At 37.4% G+C, this 18,943-nt stretch overlaps 4 protein-coding genes and 1 long non-coding RNA gene across 9 annotated transcripts; 4 read left to right on the forward strand and 1 right to left on the reverse strand.

Moving 5' to 3' along the window:
• The first annotated feature begins 1,137 nt into the window (after window positions 1-1,137).
• On the forward strand, window positions 1,138-1,748 carry LOC143882516 (uncharacterized). The gene has a single exon (XM_077385997.1). The coding sequence runs from the start codon at window positions 1,326-1,328 to the stop codon at window positions 1,611-1,613; it is 288 nt and encodes a 95-aa protein (XP_077242112.1). The 5' UTR covers window positions 1,138-1,325; the 3' UTR covers window positions 1,614-1,748.
• Window positions 1,749-5,039: 3,291 nt separating this feature from the next.
• On the forward strand, window positions 5,040-5,561 carry LOC143882517 (uncharacterized). Its single transcript, XM_077385999.1, has one exon. The coding sequence runs from the start codon at window positions 5,138-5,140 to the stop codon at window positions 5,423-5,425; it is 288 nt and encodes a 95-aa protein (XP_077242114.1). The 5' UTR covers window positions 5,040-5,137; the 3' UTR covers window positions 5,426-5,561.
• Window positions 5,562-8,257: 2,696 nt separating this feature from the next.
• LOC143882518 (uncharacterized) lies at window positions 8,258-9,202 on the forward strand. Its single transcript, XM_077386000.1, has one exon. The coding sequence runs from the start codon at window positions 8,368-8,370 to the stop codon at window positions 8,653-8,655; it is 288 nt and encodes a 95-aa protein (XP_077242115.1). The 5' UTR covers window positions 8,258-8,367; the 3' UTR covers window positions 8,656-9,202.
• Window positions 9,203-11,666: 2,464 nt separating this feature from the next.
• Window positions 11,667-12,243, forward strand: LOC143883878 (uncharacterized). Its single transcript, XM_077387195.1, has one exon. It carries the CDS (start codon window positions 11,821-11,823, stop codon window positions 12,106-12,108), a length of 288 nt encoding a protein of 95 aa, XP_077243310.1. The 5' UTR covers window positions 11,667-11,820; the 3' UTR covers window positions 12,109-12,243.
• Window positions 12,244-12,446: 203 nt separating this feature from the next.
• LOC143883879 (uncharacterized) lies at window positions 12,447-18,022 on the reverse strand. 5 transcript variants are annotated; one of them, XR_013252584.1, is made up of 7 exons: window positions 17,951-18,022; window positions 17,789-17,843; window positions 17,507-17,596; window positions 17,028-17,273; window positions 16,741-16,911; window positions 16,377-16,419; window positions 12,447-15,739 (listed from the first exon to the last, which is right to left on the reverse strand). It is a non-coding gene; the product is annotated as an uncharacterized LOC143883879 (long non-coding RNA). The 5 variants fall into 5 exon arrangements; XR_013252581.1 differs by having other exon boundaries at window positions 17,789-17,861; window positions 17,951-18,005; XR_013252583.1 differs by lacking the exon at window positions 17,951-18,022 and having other exon boundaries at window positions 16,737-16,911; window positions 17,789-17,933.
• Between the last annotated feature and the right edge of the window lie 921 nt (window positions 18,023-18,943).

The following is an 18,943-nucleotide window of genomic DNA, read 5'->3' on the forward strand; positions in this document are numbered from 1 at the left end:
TCCTAAAGCCCTGTAAATGTATTAAGAGCGGTACCCCTACCGTATTGTTGTAAGGCCTTACACCGTATAAAAACTCCACAAATAAATAATAGACTCCAAAAACAGAAAAGAAAAGTACAAGAGCACAGTCTCTCAATTGGGTCCCCAGCAAATCAAGTGCATGACTGTCTCCGCCTTCTCTTCTTCACGTTTCCGTTTATGGTCTTCCTTTTTACTCTTGGTGAGAGCCAAACACCCCGAAAACCGCCTCATTTGGTCAGACTTTTCGGAATCCTCCACCGTGCTTTTTTGCATGTATTTGAAGGTCGACTCCCATCTACACTCCCGTGTACTGCCCATTTCTCTGAAGAATCAGGACAAGTGTCAGGGATTAATGGCTAATGGCTAATGGCTAATGGCTAACTAATGTTTTTTCTGCGAATGCAATGGAGAATATAAGAGGCTATATAAATAGATGTGGTAAAACACAGGCTGAGAAAAGCGGATTTTCATCTTGGAAGGTAGTGGTTTTGTGAAACCAAGGGAAAAGAGTGGGATTCCGCTCCCAGAAACGTGGCAGCGGTTTTCTTCGAAAAGAGTCCACGGGAATGCATTAGTCTGACACCCAATGTAAGACGAGTTTTTAATTATTATGATTTTTAGGGAAATGATATCACCGCTACCGTATTTTGATGATCGCACTCCTCACATTATTAAAAAGTACGGATGGCCGCACAATAGGATGATCGAAAACGTCCATTAGATGGGTCACAGCCTAAATAGGTTGATCCTAACCATCGGATCTATAGACGGTTAGGATCAACCCTCTAATATTCAGTTCCTGATCGGAGTGTGACATTCAAAATACTGTAGTACCATTTACAAGGGTATTGCTATTGGCACTACCACCTTTTAATAATTGCACTTTGGGTTGTCATTTCTTTTTTAATGGGCTTCTGACGCTTTTTGGCAGCATCTGATAGACTGATAGCTCTTTAAAGTATAAAAGACAAGATATGTTAGTGCAATTATCAAAATATGGTCGTGGTAATATTATTTCAGTTTTACAATGGGCCAGAACAAACACAGCTGTTCCTTGTACGCATGGAAATCAAAGTAGCAGCTGGTTTGTTAGAACAAAAAGGTTTCTGTTTTTTTTTTAAAAAACCAGCAACTCTCCCACAAAAAACCGCCCCCGGTTTTTGCTTCCTTTTCTCTCTTTATATTAAGACTTTCTACAAGTCCGTTTTCATTTCGTAAACACACAAACCACTTCTGTATCTACTGAAAATCCCCTTTTCAATACCACAAAATCAGAAGAGAAATTAATAAGTTAGAAAAGAAAGATGAGTTCTACGAGCAGAGCATGGATTGTGGCTGCGAGTGTTGGAGCTGTAGAGGCGTTGAAAGATCAAGGGTTCTGTAGGTGGAATTACGCTATCAGATCATTACAACAGCAGGCAAAGAAGAATATGGGGTCATATAGGCAAGCACAGGGTCTCTCTCGCTCACTCGATTCTTCCTCCTCTTCTACTTTGGTATCTTCCAACAGAAGAAATGGAGACGAGAAACTCAAGCGGTCAGAAGAGTCATTGAGGAAAGTGATGTATTTGAGTTGTTGGGGACCCAACTGAACAAAACCCAGATGGGATTTTGGAAGAAGAAAAAGGGAATTTCGGAGGGAAATCCCTCAAACCAAAAAATTGTACAGTACATGTTTGATAAATGAAACGTATTTATGGAAGATCCGTTCCGATTTTGTTTTCTTACATGAGCTTTTCCTGATTTTTCCTACGAAATTCTAAGGTAGCTTGCAATTGCGAATGAAAATTCATCATTCTTTAATCTTCATACATATTGATTTAATTTGTCTTATCCCTGTTTGTTTTGATGCTTCTCCTGATTATTCACGGCATATTGGCATATTTGTAAACTTGCACTTAATGTTACAAATAGGGTTGCAAGTCGGGTCGGGCTGGGTCTGGTTTTCCTGAACCCTACCCTTCCTGAGAAATTATATCTGGTTGGGTCCATCTTTTGAACCCGAGATTCATAAACCAGACCTATCAGTGATAGTTTCTTGCGTTGGGATGTCTAGATTAGGATAGTGACTTATTTCAAAGATTGCAGACAACAATGAATATTCACACCAAACTTCTTTAAATTTAAGTTGTCAACTGGTTAAATTTAATAAGAAAGCTAATTTTCACATTAAAAACTTGATCACCTCATGACAGACAATTGTATCAATATATTAAAAAATAATTTGTCCCAAGAGATATTTAAGAAATTTAAAGTACTCCTGCAAGAGTCGGGTCGGGTTTCATGTGCTTTTTCTTTTAAAACATAACCTGAACTGAGATTGGTTTGGGTTGGGTTTTTCAAACTGAAAACCGATCCAACATAAGACCCTTTTATTTCAGAACCCAACCAAGTATATTTTCGGATCAGGTCGATTCAAGTCAGGTAAAACTCGACTCAAGTTACAACCTTAGTTATAATTGAATCAATAGAGATTTTGTATGGTGTAAGCAGGTATTGTCCAGTATTTTCGAAGGGCAATGATTTTTCCAAACCCCACCCCCCTTTTCTCTTAATGTGAATTGTGGGCAGACTTCACGCTTTTTTACGGCAAATTACGTTAACACCATAGGATGATCCAAACCGTACTGCTTACACCATAGGATGATCCAAACCGTCCATTTGATGGTCCACAATGTAAATATATAGGGTGTGCCATAAAAAATCATTTCCATAGGATGATCCCAAATTTCCTATCTATAGAGGTTTTTTGGGCACACCCTATTTACACTGTGGCCCATCGAATGAACGGTTTGGATCGTCCTATGGTGCAAGCCGTACATCACATTTTCAAAAAATACATGACTATTCGGGCTTACACCATATAAAAACTTGAATATATAATAGTCTAATGGGTTTACTTAATTTATACCTTAATTTCATGACTACACTATGAAAAGTCGTACAAATATTTAGTAGATTGTTTAATTCTATGGAATTAATTCTTTAGTTTACTCTTTAAGATTACATACTTTTCATCTCAATCACTTTAACCGCAAAACCTTCGCATGTATGTGTTCTTGTAAGTCTTCTAGGTCACAATTAAGAACTGTTTTCAATTGTTGTTTATTGACACAAATTTTTTATCTTTTTTGTTGTTGTTGTTGTTGTAAATCCCTTAGGCCCCGTTTCTTTCTACGTAAAAATTGGACATAAAATTTGTTTTTTTGTTGAACCTTGAAAGAAACGGAGCCTTAGTAATTTTTTTGTTAAGTGGTATATTCACCCCCTTTTCTTGCCGGGGCCACCCTTTCTAGTGTATCTATAACTGGTCTTAGGGTTGCAACTTGGGTCGGGTTTTACCCAGCCCGCATCAGCCCGGCCCGAAAAAAGCATGGGTCGGGTTCAAAGTGGCCGGGTAAGTTGTTGGGCCGGGTTTACTTTTCCAAAGCCCGAGTGATTCTCGGGTTGGGCCGGTTTTAAAGGTGGAAAATCCGGCCCGCCCGAAAACCCCCATTTATTCCTTTTTTAATATTATAAGTTATAAATAATAACATTGATATGAGTAATTTAGTATTTCTCATTTCTCATCTCACCAAGACAGTAAGAGTGTAAGACACGAACGAAAGAAGGTCTATTTCTCACATTTATGCCTCAATTGCCTATTGCTCTAATGGCCATCGAAGTCATAAGAAGGTCTATTTCTTGCATAAAATAATCTTTGTAGTTCTTTAATTTGTTTACAGTGGCATCTTTACTCATATTTGATTGTCCATTTTATTCATGCTTTCCATTCAAATACATGTTTGTAGGATACGTATCAGTATTTCACCACCACAAAAATAATTTTATGTCATTCTCTATAGGCAAACAAAGGCCATAACTGCATTCTTTTTTTATAGAACCTCAGAACCTGTGTTTTGCATAAATATTTAGTGAGTAGTGTTTAAAAGCTTACAGATCAGTCTGGCCACTAACGAGTTCATTGAGAATTAGAAAATGTTTAAATCATACTTTGTCTAATCATATCACTTATCAACATGTTTCAATCAACATGTTAAAATCAGGTTTAAAGTGGGTTTAGAGTAAATTAGGACAATTTGGAATAAAAATAAACGCATTGCATGAAGTTGGAGGCGGCAATGCGGAAAAACCCGACCCGACCCGACCCGAGAAATTATCTTGGGTAGGGATTTCTCGGGTCGGGTCGGGTTTAAGAATCACGGATTTTGCCCAAAAAAACCCGACCCGAGTTGCAACCCTAACTTGTCTGCTACTCTTTTTAGTTTTTACAATACAAAGTGGTGGCCCCGGGAAGAAAAGGGGGAGAATGTATCATTTCCCTATTTTTTTTGTATCTACATAGGCTAATGATATTGGCACTATTATGTTTTAATAATTTCACAAACTGTAATAAACTTGGACATCTGAAAAGATGAGTTAGTGCAATGATCAAAACATGGTACATGGTAGTGCCAACATCAGTAGCCCTTACATAATGTAGAACCTAAATTATAAATTTTCATAACAGTAGTCTAATCAAACTTAATGGATCATAGGCCTAAGATCATCTTATGAAGGTATAATCAGGGACATTTGGCTGGAATTGTGATATCCAATAGGATCAATGGACGTGATCGTGTAAAGGCCCTGTTTGTTTGAGATTATGATAACTGATTGTGAGTCCCAAACCAATTATTGTACTCAAATTTATGTTTAATTTTGATTCTAATAATTGGTCTGGGACCAACAACTTGTTGTTATAAACTTATAATCTGAAACAAACAGGGCCAAAGGCGGAAGAAGTGGAATTCAGATTAATGAATCTGATTATGTAAACATGGCAGAAGTGGAGCTAGGTATCTTGTAGAGAGGGCGAAAATGTGCCTCTCTTTTTTAACATTTTCGTGCAAAGAAGACAAAATAGCCGCTGGTATGTGGTAAAACCAGAACCCCGCTTTTTCAAAACCAGCAATCCCCCCGCTGAAAAACTCACCTGGTTTTTGAGTCATCGTCTCTTTATATATAACTTTCTCACACTCTGCTTTTATTCATCTAACGCAAACCAGTTCCTTATCTACTGAAAATCCCCTTCTTTTCAATACATAAATCCAGAGAAATAAGTTACAAAAGAAAAATGAGTTCTACAAGCAAAGCTTGGATCGTGGCTGCAAGTGTTGGAGCCATTGAGGCATTGAAAGATCAAGGTTTCTGCAGATGGAATTACACTATCAGATCTGTACACCAACAAGCAAAGAAGAGTATTGGGTCATATAGGCAAGCGCAGAGACTGTCTCGCTCCCTTGATTCCTCTCCTTCTGCTACTTTGGCATCTTCAAAGAGAAGAGATGGAGATGAGAAACTAAAGCAATCAGAAGAGTCGCTAAGGAAAGTGATGTATTTGAGCTGTTGGGGACCCAACTGAAGAAAACCCAAGATGGAAATTTAGAAGAAGAAAGAGAATTTGGGTGGGAAAATCCCAAAAACCAAAAATTTGTACAATTGTACGTTAGATAAATGAAACATATTTATGGAAGATCCGTTCCGATTTTGTTTTCTTATATGAGCTTTTCCTGATTTTTCCTACGAAATTCTGAGGTAGATTGCAATTGCGAATGAATAAAGAACGAAAATCCATCATTCTTTATACATATTGACGTAATTTGTCATTTCTCTGTTTGTTTTTATGGCTCTACGTACCTTTCATTTCAAAGAGTGAACCTACGATCATTTAGTTTTGTTCATCTTCTGAAACCCAAAAAATCTAGGTGTGAGTAGATTACCTTTATGCTTATTTGGGGTGTATTTGTGGGCATATTTGTTTTGTAGCTAGCATTCTTCATGGCATAATTGTAAACTTGCACTTAATAAACTCAACAACTCAACTCAACTAAGCCTCTCCCAAACTAGTTGGGTCGGCTAATGAATCATTTAGAAAATTTTCATGAAGAAGGTGGAAGGATCTGGCTGGCTCATATTGACTGAGTCTAATCCTAGCACTAGTTGGGTTCGTTTACATGGATCATTTTCTTCCATTTTATCCTATCCATGGTCATGTTCTCCTAGTCCTCTAGTCTTTCCTCAATGTTTCTACCGAAGTATTTTCGGTCTGTCCCTACCTCTTTTTACTCCATCAATATGGCACGAGTCACTTCTTCTCGCTGGAACGTCCAAAAGCCTACGTTGGATATGCCAAAACCATCTTAAGCGGGTTGCAACTCGGGTCGGATTTGTCTGGTTTTCCAGAACCCTACCCTACTTGAGGAATTATCTCTAGTCAATCGGGTCCATCTTTTGAATCCGAGATTCATAAACCGGACCAACAAGTAATAGTTTCTTGGGTCAGGGTGTCTACAATAGGATAGTGAGTTATTTCAAAGATTGCAGACAACAATGAATATTCACACCAAAATCCTTTAAATCTAAGTTATCAAGTGCTTAAACCGTCCATTTGATGGTCCACAACATAAATAGGGTGTGCCATAAAAAATTTCCAAAGGATGATCCCAACCCTCCGATCTATAGAGATTTTTTGGGCACAACCTATTTACGTTTTTACGTTGTGGCCCATCAAGTGGACAGTTTGGATCTTCCTATGGTGTAAGTCGTGCAGTATATTTTGAAAAATACATGACTATACGGACTACACCTAATAAGAACTGAAATATATAATAGTCTAATGGGTTTACTTAATTTATACCTTAATTTCATGACTACATTATGAAAAGTCATACAAATATTTACTAGATGGTTTAATTCTATGGAATTAATTCTTTAGTTTACTCTTTAAGTTTACGTACTTTTCATCTTGATCTCAAAACCTTCTCATGTATGTCTTCCAAGTTACAATTAAGAACTGTTTTCAATTGTTATTTATTGACACCGTTTTTTGTTGTTGTTGTTGTAAATCATCCGTTTGGTTGCCAGAATTTTTTTGGTTCTTTGGATTTCTGTGGAACAAAAAACTCCCTGGGAGGTTGGTGGAAAAAGAAACTCCCTGGAAGTATCCCGGTAAAATAAAAATCCCATGTTTGGTTGACCAGACTATGGTGAGAAATTTTTTTTGCTTTATTTGGTTGGTTGAACTGTTGGGAAGAAAAAAAAATCTTCTGCAAGCTTATTTTTAGTTCCTGGGAGTATTTTTTTTTTTCATGGTAGGGTTTCGTGCGGGGTTCTTTTGGTTCCTGGGATTATTTTGGGCCCAGCAACCAAACGTGGGTTTTCTGCGGAAATTCTACGAAAGTCCAAACAACCTAAAAAATTCTGGCAACCAAATGGAGAATAGGTTCTGTTTCATTCGACGTACAAATTGGACGTAAATTTTGTTTTTTTGTTGTAAAAATGAACATAAAACAAATTTTACATCCATTTTTACCTTGAAAGAAACGGAGCCTTAATAATATTTTTTTGAAGTGGTATATTCACCCACTTTTCTTCCCAGGGCCACCCCCTCATTGTATTATAAATTTATAACTGGTCGACTACTCTCTTTACAGTACAAAGTGGTGGCCCCGAGAAGAAAAGGGAGAGAATGTATCATTTCCCTATTGTTTTGTATTTACATAGGCTACTGATATTGGCACTATTATGTTTCAATAATATGACAAACTCACCTTGTCTTTTTGTTTCTTTTTTTTGGTCAGTGTCTTTTTCTTTCTTAATTGGCTTTTGAGTGGTTTTTGGGAACTGTTATAAGTAATAACCTTGTACAGCTGTTTAAATAATACCTAAATGAAAAGATGAGTTAGTGCAATTATCAAAACATGTTACTGCCAACATCAGCAGCCTTTACATAATGGAGCAACTAAGTTATAAATTTTCTGGGATTTCCTACCAACCATCGCAGAAGGCCATTTCGCGTGCCCAAAATGGCTTTCTGAGAAGGTGGGTAGCAAATCCCATATTTTCTTAACAGAGGTCTAAACAAGCTTAATGGATCATAGGCCTAAGATCAGGGTAGGCCTAAGATCAGGGTATTTTCAAAGACATTTGGCTGGAATTAGGACCTCCAATTGGATCAATGGACTTGATCATGTAAAGAAGTGGAATTCAGATATTATGTAAACGCGGAATAAGTGGAGCTAGGTGTCTTGTAGAGAAGACAAAAACGTTTCTCTCTCTTTTTTAGCATTTTCCTGCAAAGAAGACAAAAAAGGCGCTGGTATGTGGGAAAACCAGAATCCCGCTTTCTTAAAACCAGCAACTCACCCCCTGAAAAACTCATCCGGTTTTTGAGTCCACGTCTCTTTATATATAACTTTCTCCCACTCTGCTTTTATTCATCAAACTCAAACCAGTTCCTTATCTTCTGAGAAAATCCCTTCTTTTCAATACCACAAATCCTGAGAAATAAGTTACAAAAGAAAAATGAGTTCTACAAGCAGAGCTTGGATGGTGGCTGCAAGTGTTGGAGCCATTGAGGCATTGAAAGATCAAGGTTTCTGCAGATGGAATTACACTATCAGATCTGTACATCAACAAGCAAAGAAGAGTATTGGGTCATATAGGCAAGCGCAGAGACTATCTCGCTCCCTTGATTCCTCTCCTTCTGCTACTTTGGCATCTTCAAAGAGAAGAGATGGAGATGAGAAACTCAAGCAATCAGAAGAGTCGCTAAGGAAAGTGATGTATTTGAGCTGTTGGGGACCCAACTGAAGAAAAACCAAGATGGAATTTTAGAAGAAGAAAGGCTCTGTTCACTTGCGTTCCCGGGAAAGCAAATCCCTGGAAAACAGCCTCTTTTTTCCTTGACAAGACAGAATTCTGGTGTTCACTTGCTTTCCCGAGAAAGTAACAAGCTTAGGTGGAAAATGTCCAATAATGACATGTAAATTGCCAAAAATGATGTGGAAATGTCTCTTTTCTCACAAGTGTGGGAAATCAAATCCCACTAGATTTGCTTTCCCGGGAAAATTAGTGAAAAAAGGTGAGCAAGCAGTTTCTCGGGAAACCTTTTCCTGCACAGTTCCTGCGCACGTGAACAGGCACGGGAAACCTTTTCCTACACAGTTTCCCTGAATTTCTTTTCCTAATGCCACGTCAGATTCCCGGGTAACCTCTTCTTTTCCTTTCCTGGGAAAACAAGTGAACAGAGCCAAAGAGAATTTGGGTGGGAAAATCCCAAAAACCAAAAATTTATACAATTGTATGTTAGATAAATGAAACATATTTATGGAAGATCCGTTCCCATTTTGTTTTCTTATATGAGCTTTTCCTGATTTTTCCTACGAAATTCTGAGGTAAATTGCAATTGCGAATGAATAAAGAATGAAAATCTATCATTCTTTTTACGTACTGACTTAATTTGTCATTTCTCTGTTTGTTTTTATGCCTCTCACCTTTCATTTCAAAGAGTGAACCTACGATCATTTAGTTTTGTCCATCTTCTTAAACCCAAAAAATCTAGGGGTGAGTAGATACCTTTATGCTTATTTGGGGTGTATTTGTGGGCATTTGTTTTGTAGCTAGCATTCTTCATGGCATAATTGTAAACTTGCACTTAATAAACTCAACAACTCAACTCAACTAATCCTTTGTCCCAAACTAGTTGGGGTCAGCTAATGAATCCTTTAGAAAATCTTCATGAAGAAGGTGAAAGGATCTGCCTAGCTCATATTGACTAAGTCTAATCTTAACATTAGTTAGGTTCGTCAACATGGATCATTTTCTTCCATTTTATCCTATCCAATGTCATGTTCTCCTAGCCTTCAAGTCTTTCCTCAATGTTTCTACCGAAGTATTTTCGGTTTGTCCTTACCTCTTTTTACTCCATCAACTTGGCACGAGTCACTTCTTCTCACTGAAACGGCCAAAGGCCTATATTGGATATGCCAAAACCATCTTCAGCGGGTTGCAACTCGGGTCGGGCTTGTCTGGTTTTCCAGAACCCTACCCTACTTGAGGAATTATCTCTGGTCAGGTCCATCTTTTGAACCCGAGATTCATAAACCGGACCAACAAATGATAGTTTCTTGGGTCGGGATGTCTACATTAGGATAGTGACTTATTTCAAAGATTGCAGACAACAATGAGTATTCACACCAAAATCCTTTAAATTTGAGTTATCAAGTGCTTAAACCATCCATTTGATGGTCCACAACATAAATAGGGTGTGCCATAAAAAATTTCCAAAGGATGATCCCAACCCTCCGGTCTATAGAGATTTTTTGGGCACAACCTATTTACATTGTGGCCCATCAAGTGGACAGTTGGATCTTCCTATGGTGTATGTCGTGCAGTACATTTTGAAAAATACATGATTATACGGACTACACCTTATAAGAACTCGAATATATAATAGTCTAATGGGTTTACTTAATTTATACCTTAATTTCATGACTACATTATGAAAAGTCGTACAAATATTTACTAGATTGTTAAATTCTATGGAATTAATTCTTTAGTTTACTCTTTAAGTTTACGTACTTTTCATCTTGATCTCAAAACCTTCTCATGTATGTCTTCCAAGTCACAATTAAGAACTGTTTTCAATTGTTATTTATTGACAGTTTTTTTTTTTTTGTTGTAAATCATCCATTTGGTTGCCGGAATTGTTTTGGTTCTTTGGATTTCTGTGGAACAAAAAACTCACTGGGAGATTGGTGGGAAAAAAAAATCTCCCCTGGAAGTATCACGGTAAAATAAAAAACCCATGTTTGGTTGAACTGTTGGGAAGAAAAAAAAAATCCCTTTTTTTGGTTGAACTGTTGGGAAGAAAAAATAAAAATAAAAAAATCTTCTGCAACCTTATTTTTGGTTCCTGGGAATATTTTGGGCCCATCAACCAACGGATAGTCTGTTTCATTTGATGTAAAAATTGGACGTAAATTTTGTTTTTGTGTTGTAAAAACGAACATAAACAAATTTTACATCCATTTTTACCTTGAAAGAAACGGAGCCTTAGTAATATTTTTTTGAAGTGGTATATTCACCCCCTTTTCTTCCCAGGGCCACCCCCTCATTGTATTATAACTGGTCGACTACTCTATTTACAGTACAAAGTGGTGGCCCCGAGAAGAAAAGGGAGAGAATGTATCATTTGCCTATTGTTTTGTATTTACACAGGCTACTGTTATTGGCACTATTATGTTTTAATAATTTGACAAACTCACCTTGTCCTTTTATTTCTTTTTTTTTGGTCGGTGTCTTTTTCTTTCTTAATCGGCTTTTGAGTGGTTTTTGGGAACTGTAATAAGTAATAACCTTGTACAGCTGTTTAAATAATACCTAAATGAAAAGAAGAGTTAGTGCAATTATGAAAACATGTTAGTGCCAACATCAGCAGCCTTTACATGATGTAGGAACTAAGTTATAAATTTTCTGGGATTTCTTACCAGCCTTCGCATAAAGCCATTTTCGCGTGCCCAAAATGGCTTTCTGCGAAGGTGGGTGGCAAATCCTATATTTTCTTAACAGAGGTTTAAACAAGCTTAATGGATCATAGGCCTATGATCATCTGACCAACTTATATTCAAGGACATTTGGCTGGAATTGGGATCTCCAATTGGATCAATGGACTTGATCATGTAAAGAATGCAGAAGTGGAATTCAGATATTATGTAAACGTACCTACCAAGAAAAAGATATTATGTAAAGAAGACAAAAAAGGCGCTGGTATGTGGGAAAACCAGAATCCCGCTTTCTTAAAACCAGCAACTCACCCCCTGAAAAACTCATCCGGTTTTTGAGTCCACGTCTCTTTATATATAACTCTCTCCCACTCTGCTTGTATTCATCTAACTCAAACCAGTTTCTTATCTGCTGAGAAAATCCCCTTCTTTTCGATACCACAAATCCTGACAAATAATTTACATAAGAAAAATGAGTTCTACAAGCAGAGCTTGGATGGTGGCTGCAAGTGTTGGAGCCATTGAGGCATTGAAAGATCAAGGTTTCTGCAGATGGAATTACACTATCAGATCTGTACATCAACAAGCAAAGAAGAGTATTGGGTCATATAGGCAAGCGCAGAGACTGTCTCACTCCCTTGATTCCTCTCCTTCTGCTACGTTGTCATCTTCAAAGAGAAGAGATGGAGATGAAAAACTCAAGCAATCAGAAGAGTCGCTGAGGAAAGTGATGTATTTGAGCTGTTGGGGACCCAACTGAAGTAAACCCAGATGTAATTTTAGAAGAAGAAAGAGAATTTGGGAGAGAAAATCCCAAAAACCAAAAATTTGTAAAATTGTATGTTGGATAAATGAAACACATTTATGGAACATCCGTTCCGATTTTGTTTTCTTATATGAGCTTTTTCTGATTTTTCCTACCAAATTCTAAGCTAGCTTGCAATTGCAAATGAATAAAGAATGAAAATCCATCATTCTTTATACGTATTGACTTAATCTGCCAATTCTCTGTTTGTTTTGATGCCTCTACGTAGCTTTCATTTGAAAGAGTGAACTTACCATCATTTAGTTTTTTTTATTTTTATAGGCAAGCTGCGATTAGGCAGGACCCCTACCAGAATGTTATTAAGAATCAAAGAAATGGGAATTACAATCGGAGATGGCTAGAGCCATTGGCATCATTACAAATCATATCCATAAGAGGGAAGGGGGCAGAATAAAGATCAATATCCACTCCCCTTGATGGGGCGGTTTCTTTTGGATAAGAAGTCAGCAGGGCAATTTGCTTCTCTCCAACAATGAGAAATCTTCCATTCTTCTTTCTCTACAAGGAGGGACCTGATTCTCTCCATGGCGGGCTTTTTCCTCCCGGGACACTTAACTTCTCCTTTTATGATATGCACAGTATTCATGGAATCTGATTCTATCCACAGTTTAGTGGTGTTCTTTTCTTTAGAAAGGATGAGTCCTTACAGGATAGCCTCAAGTTCAAGGTCATGGATGGGACCGGGTTGAGATTGGAGGGAGAACAAGGCCACAGCATCACCATCATGATTCCTCAATCAACCACCAATCCCAGCACCTTCCTCAGTGAGAGAGGCATCAGTATTGAGTTTCGTCCACCCGGAGTCAGGTCTGATCCAGTAGCACTCCCCCTTATCCTTGCTTGGGTAAAACACTCCCCCTTATCATTGCTTGGCAGCAATGACTGTATTCCGATGGCTGAACTTGTCTTTGAGATTCAAATAGAGGCTCCTAGTTCTAACCAAGGCAAGAACATTCCTGAGAATGTATTGTTTATGGTTTGGCAACTTATCATGAATCCTTCCATTACGCTCCATCCAGATCATGTAAATAGTAGCACCAAATGCAATACGAATTGCCGTCGCTGCTTGGCCTCTCCCTGTGAAATTTGTTCTCATCCATTCCTCCTCCCCTTGAAGGGTAGGCTTTGGTTTTCTCCTATGCGTGAAACGCCACAGGACAGACCTCCATATCCAGGAGGAAAAGGAGCATGAGAAGAAGAGGTGGTTCACTGTTTCTGCTTCTGAGTTGCACAGGAGACAGCGGGTCTCCCTGTCCGGTCCGAGGAAGAACAGTCTGTCTCGAGTAGCCAGCTTCTGGTTCATAGCCAGCCAAGATGTAAATCCGTGTTTGGGAATATGGCCCTTGAACCAAACTGAAGAATGCCAAATGATTTTCTGGTACTTTGTTCACACTTGGTTCCATGCTGATTTCATTGTGAACAGACCATCAATACATGGCTTCCAAACAGGAGTATTAGCTCCTCCAGGAACAACAAGGGAGGAATCCAGGATAGTTTTCAGTTCCTTGAGCCATGGGTTATCAAATATATTATCCCATTTCCCATTAACAATGAACTGATCAACCGTTGAATTTAGGGGGGATAAATGAAATCACCGATTATGTAACAAATGTTCTCCTTTGCAATTTCCTTACTTCGAAAGATCCCCCTTCCCCCCAAGATAAGTTCTTCGGAGGTTTAATCACCCAGAAGTTACGGCCTCAGAGGTATTTCCGGTGGAACCACTCAACCCAAGGATTCTCAGACGTATTCAAGATCCTCCACAAGCACCGAAGCTGATTAGCACGATTTATATCATAGGGGGTTCGAATGCCCGTCCCACCTTCTTCTAGGTCGACAAAGGGTACCCCAAGCAATAGGATGATATATAGTTCTTTTGTAAACCAGGCCCACTCCAAACATTTGATTTTGTCCATCTTTTTAAACCCAAAAATCTAGGGGTGAGTAGATACCTTTATGCTTACTAGTAAAGACCCGCCGTGCGGTGCACGTCAAAACAAAGAACACTAAATGATTCATCAGAAAACATGGAGATAAAGAAAATGGAAAAAAAAAAACCAAAGCTTGAAGCTAACACAAAATAAAGATCCAATTCACTTCTTGTCCCCCTCAAATTTCAAGGATTTGATTGGTCTCGGGAGACTACAATTAGTCACTTGGACTTTGAGCCCTGCAGGTACAACAAAACTAAACAAAACATTGAACCCTTTTTTTTTAAAATAGAGTATTTTTAAAAAAGAAAAGAAAATAAAGAATAATCATTCATGAAAGATATAAATGGAAAAGTAAATTACTCATAAGATGCGCTAAAAACGTTTTAAAAAATGAATTCAATTTGTAAAAAAGATGCTAGACATGATGGTAAAAGTGATGATTTAAAACAAATGATGATGTAATTGTATGAGAAGAAGAAAAACAGAAAATCCCCATTATCGATTGTGCGGTGATAAAGAGAAATTGAAAAATCTACTGATAGTTTATCAAAGAAACATTAAGTATTTAGATGAACTATAATTACCACATTCGAATGCTTCTATATCAAGCATAATTAAAAGTAGGAGTGGAGCAGATTTATGTTGAAAGAAAGGATCCAATACGTCATAAAACATTAGAAAAAGATGGAAAAGGACCCGAAGAAGAGTCATGTAATATGAAGAACTTAATAGAAGAGCAATATAGGTATATAGAAATTTTCTTATTCTATGAAGAACTTAATAGAGGAGCAACATAGGTATATAGAAATTTTCTTATTCAATTAAGTCCTCTGTTTACATAACAGTTTAGGTTAAGAGATTGGTCACAAAATGAGGGAGAATAAAAATTAGTAACTGGAATGGTTGTAGTGAAATTTCAGAGTCACCATTGTAAAATAAAGTTGCTACGGCTCGACTTTGAGTCATCAAAAACTGAAGATAGATTCATTGTTTCAGCCTTCTAAAAGATATCACCATTGATTGCCAAATGGACAAACAACCATAACCATATTAAAAGACATGATATATAAGTAAAAACACTGCAAATTGTTTTCTAGTATTGCCTACCAATTTTCATCTCGACCACTGAAAACTCTCTTCACCTATTTCTTAGCGTTACATCTCCATGGCTGCTAAGAGTGACCGCAAAGGGTCAAACAAAAAGTACTATGCAGTATGCACGCATGAAACAAACATGCTTCACAATCTCCAATTGGAGGATGGGGTGGAATATTATTAAAGAACCTAAAAATTACAATCAAGAATCAATTGCCAAAGCAAAGAACACACTCTATAGTTTTATGAAGATTAAAACTCGTGTTCGTCAAAAGCTTCGAAATAAAAATGCCATTGCATAGCAAATCAACACTTTCATCTACAAATATAAATATGAAACAATTATCAAAACACCCATCCATTGTAAAAAAAAAGAACCCCAGCAAGGTAGTATGATTGAGGAATGTGTATGTACTCCAACAGTCCATCCTAACACTAATGAGATGCAACTTTTTGCGTAGAAGTGAGCAGGATCAAACCTCCAACATGTAGATTGTCACACACACAGCTCTTCTAAGTTGCTCAATTACGACGACCTGTGGATGACAAATGAAAGAATTACCATTTCATTCTTTTAAGTAATTTAATTCCTCAATTTTTGAAACAATGATACGTACCAATCTCAAATAGTTTACATATGCAGTGTATCTAGTGAATAAAAGGAAGAAGAGAGATTACCCTGATAAATAAAGTAGCATAAGATGCTAACACTGTAAATTATATACCATGCTTGAGAGGAATAAATAAAACAAAGAAGAGACAGTTGTTAGCTGTTAGCCCATTCAGGAGAGGACCCAGATAAATACAATTGCAGTAAAGGACATAAGGGGCTACACCCATGTCTAAAAGAGTGTTAGCCAAGCGGCCATAAGGGGTTATACATTGTTGGGAATACCAAAAAATCATGAAAACCTTAACATTAAAGACGACGCAATTTCGGCAGCTATATCTGCTGAAACAAATTAAATTTAGAGATTTATGGTTGTGGCATTCATTTGATGGCAAAATCATGCAGGGAAAGAAAAATGGGACCTAAATATCCAAATTTAAGAGAAAACCCCTGCAAACATGACTCAGATGCCACACTAAACCATTCACATCATAAGAAAGAAAATATTTGACCCATAGTGAAAAATTACAGATATGGAAAACACCTTCTGGGAAAATACTCACTAATTTTGTTCCCCCTTTTGCTCTCTTCAACAAAAGAGTATACCTACAAAAATTGAAACCCATCTCAAATAATTAAAAAGAAAACCTATAAAGAAAAGGAAATTCATGAAGTTACCACATGGCCAAATTTCATGTATGTAGAGATGATTTGATTCATTTGCTTAAAAATCAGTTCAATAGCAAGAATCACTTGAAACTTAAGTGAAATAATGAGTCTTAATAGGAAATACATGCAACTATAGAATCCTCTCTCATTTGATACAGAATAGGCAGAGCACTTGAAAGTTGGGAAAGGCCTCACTAAGAAATCCATGCAACTATAACAAACAATCACTTATGCATACAAAAAGAAAGCATTACCAACCATAGAATCCTCTCTCCTTTGATGGTATCATCTCTCCAGTCCTTTCTCCATCTCCCCAATGAATTTAGAAGCACCAAGAAATACACTAAGATTGCATGCTATTCTTTTATTCCTTTTCCCAAATATTAATGTCAACTTGAAGTTTTTTGTGATCGCTGTGAACATTATACACTGCAAATTTGAGCAACCAGAAATGGCCATGATGAGTCATCTCTCCCAAAATCTGATGAAGTCTGACAAAAATACTGAACCATAAGTGACTGGATGCATGGAGTGATTTGACTTACCTGCAAATTACTCTACCAAAAGCAGAGCCGTAGCAGCAAAGCCAAGACCAGGCTATCATGGTATGAGTCTATGAAATATTACCATGGAAAGCATCTTAAGTTGCGGTAAAAGCTTGGGAGGTAGTGTCCTAGTCTTACCAACCCATGTAAAAATTTTCGAACCACAAAGCACCAGAAATACACAAACTTCTTATCTCGTATTGAGACACCCAAAAAACTATTTTGTCCATTTCTACCAATGGAGATCTGAAGAAACAGGGAAAAAAGTTTCTTAGACATTGAATTACCATCTCTACCAATGAACTAAAAGGAATGGATTAACGGAGGATAGATGTTTTCAAAATGTCATTAGAGTTGAGAATTACCGATAAATGAAGAGCAAAAAACAATAAAAATAAATATATTTTTTTTGGCGAAGGAGAAAGTGCCAAAGCCTGATACAAAAAATGAAATGAAAAGAAAATATATAGCTTTATTACCTGATGCAAAATCCGTGGGCAAAAAAGAGAGCAAGAGGTTGTTGCTTACATCTTACACTCATGTCACTGTGATCCTTCCCCGATCTCATCCTGCATTGGAGGAAATTCCGAAGTAGATATTAGGGCTTCTATTCTTTCCTGATACAACCAAGTCAAATATGGGGATTTTTAATTACTTAAAAAGCACCCCAAATATCTTCTGTAGAGGAAATTTGAGTGAGATTTGGGGATGCTACAGAATTCTTTCATTCCACTCAATATTCGATCATTAGAAAAACCCACCGTTCCATCTTCGTCTGCAAGAGAGTGCCCACGGATCGAACTGCTCCATAGCTACCTACAGAAAAAACACCAACTAAAAACCCTAAAATAAAAAACTCATAGCAGTCCATCTACAGAAAAAACCCCAAAAAAAAGAGAAAAAGAAAAAGCTAAAAATAATACCCTTTACCAATCAATCAGTTCGTGACTCGTTACTATCGTCGGCCAAGCGACCTTGCGATCCACTTGATGTCGTGGGAATTTAAGGACATAGGAGGTATTTTTCACTCAAATGTTTGGAATTTTAGGGCATAAGAGGTATTTATGTGTTTGGGGGTGATGTGTAATTCTCATATAATTTTCAAAAAAATCAAAAAATTCACTTCTTTTCCTCCCAGCTTATAGTAGTAGATTTGGGGTGTATTTGTGGCCATTTGTTTTGTTGCTACCATTCTTCGTGGCATAATTGTAAAGTTGCACTTACTAAACTAAACAACTCTACTGAACTCAACTAAGCCTTACTTGGGGTCGGCTAATGAATCCTTTAGAAAATTTTCCAGAATAAGGTGAAAGGATCTACCTGGCTCATATTAACTAAGTCTAATTCTGACACTAGTTGGGTTCATCTGCATGGATCATTTTCTTCCATTCTATCATTTCGAAGGTATGTTCTCTGTTATGTTCCTAGCCCTCAAGTCTTTCCTTGGCCTCACTATTTCTACCGAAGTTGTTTTCAGTTTGGCCTTACCTCTTTGTACTCCAACAACTTGGCACGAGTCACTTTTTCTCACTGGAACATCGAAAGGCCTATGTTGGATATGCCTAAACCATCTTAAGCAGCTTGCAATTCGGTTCGGGCGGGTCTGGTTTTCCAAAACCCTACCCTACTTGAGAAATTAACCCTGGTCGGGTCCATCTTTTGAACCTGAAATTCACAAACCGGGCCAACAAGTGATAGTTTCTTGGGCTGGGATGTCTACATTGGGATAGTGACTTATTTCAAAGATTGAAGACAACAATGAATATTCACACCAAAATACTTTATATTTAAGTTATTAAGTGCTTAAACCGTCCATTTGATGGTCCACAACATAAATAGGGTGTTGCATAAAAAATTTCCATACGATGATCCCAACCCTCCGATCTATAGAGATTTTTTTGGGCCCAACCTTTTTA

Source organism: Tasmannia lanceolata, unplaced genomic scaffold (genome assembly GCF_043159265.1).
Source record: "Tasmannia lanceolata isolate RefF3 unplaced genomic scaffold, GAP_Taslan_0.1 ptg000008l, whole genome shotgun sequence".
Classification (NCBI taxonomy): Eukaryota; Viridiplantae; Streptophyta; class Magnoliopsida; order Canellales; family Winteraceae; genus Tasmannia; species Tasmannia lanceolata.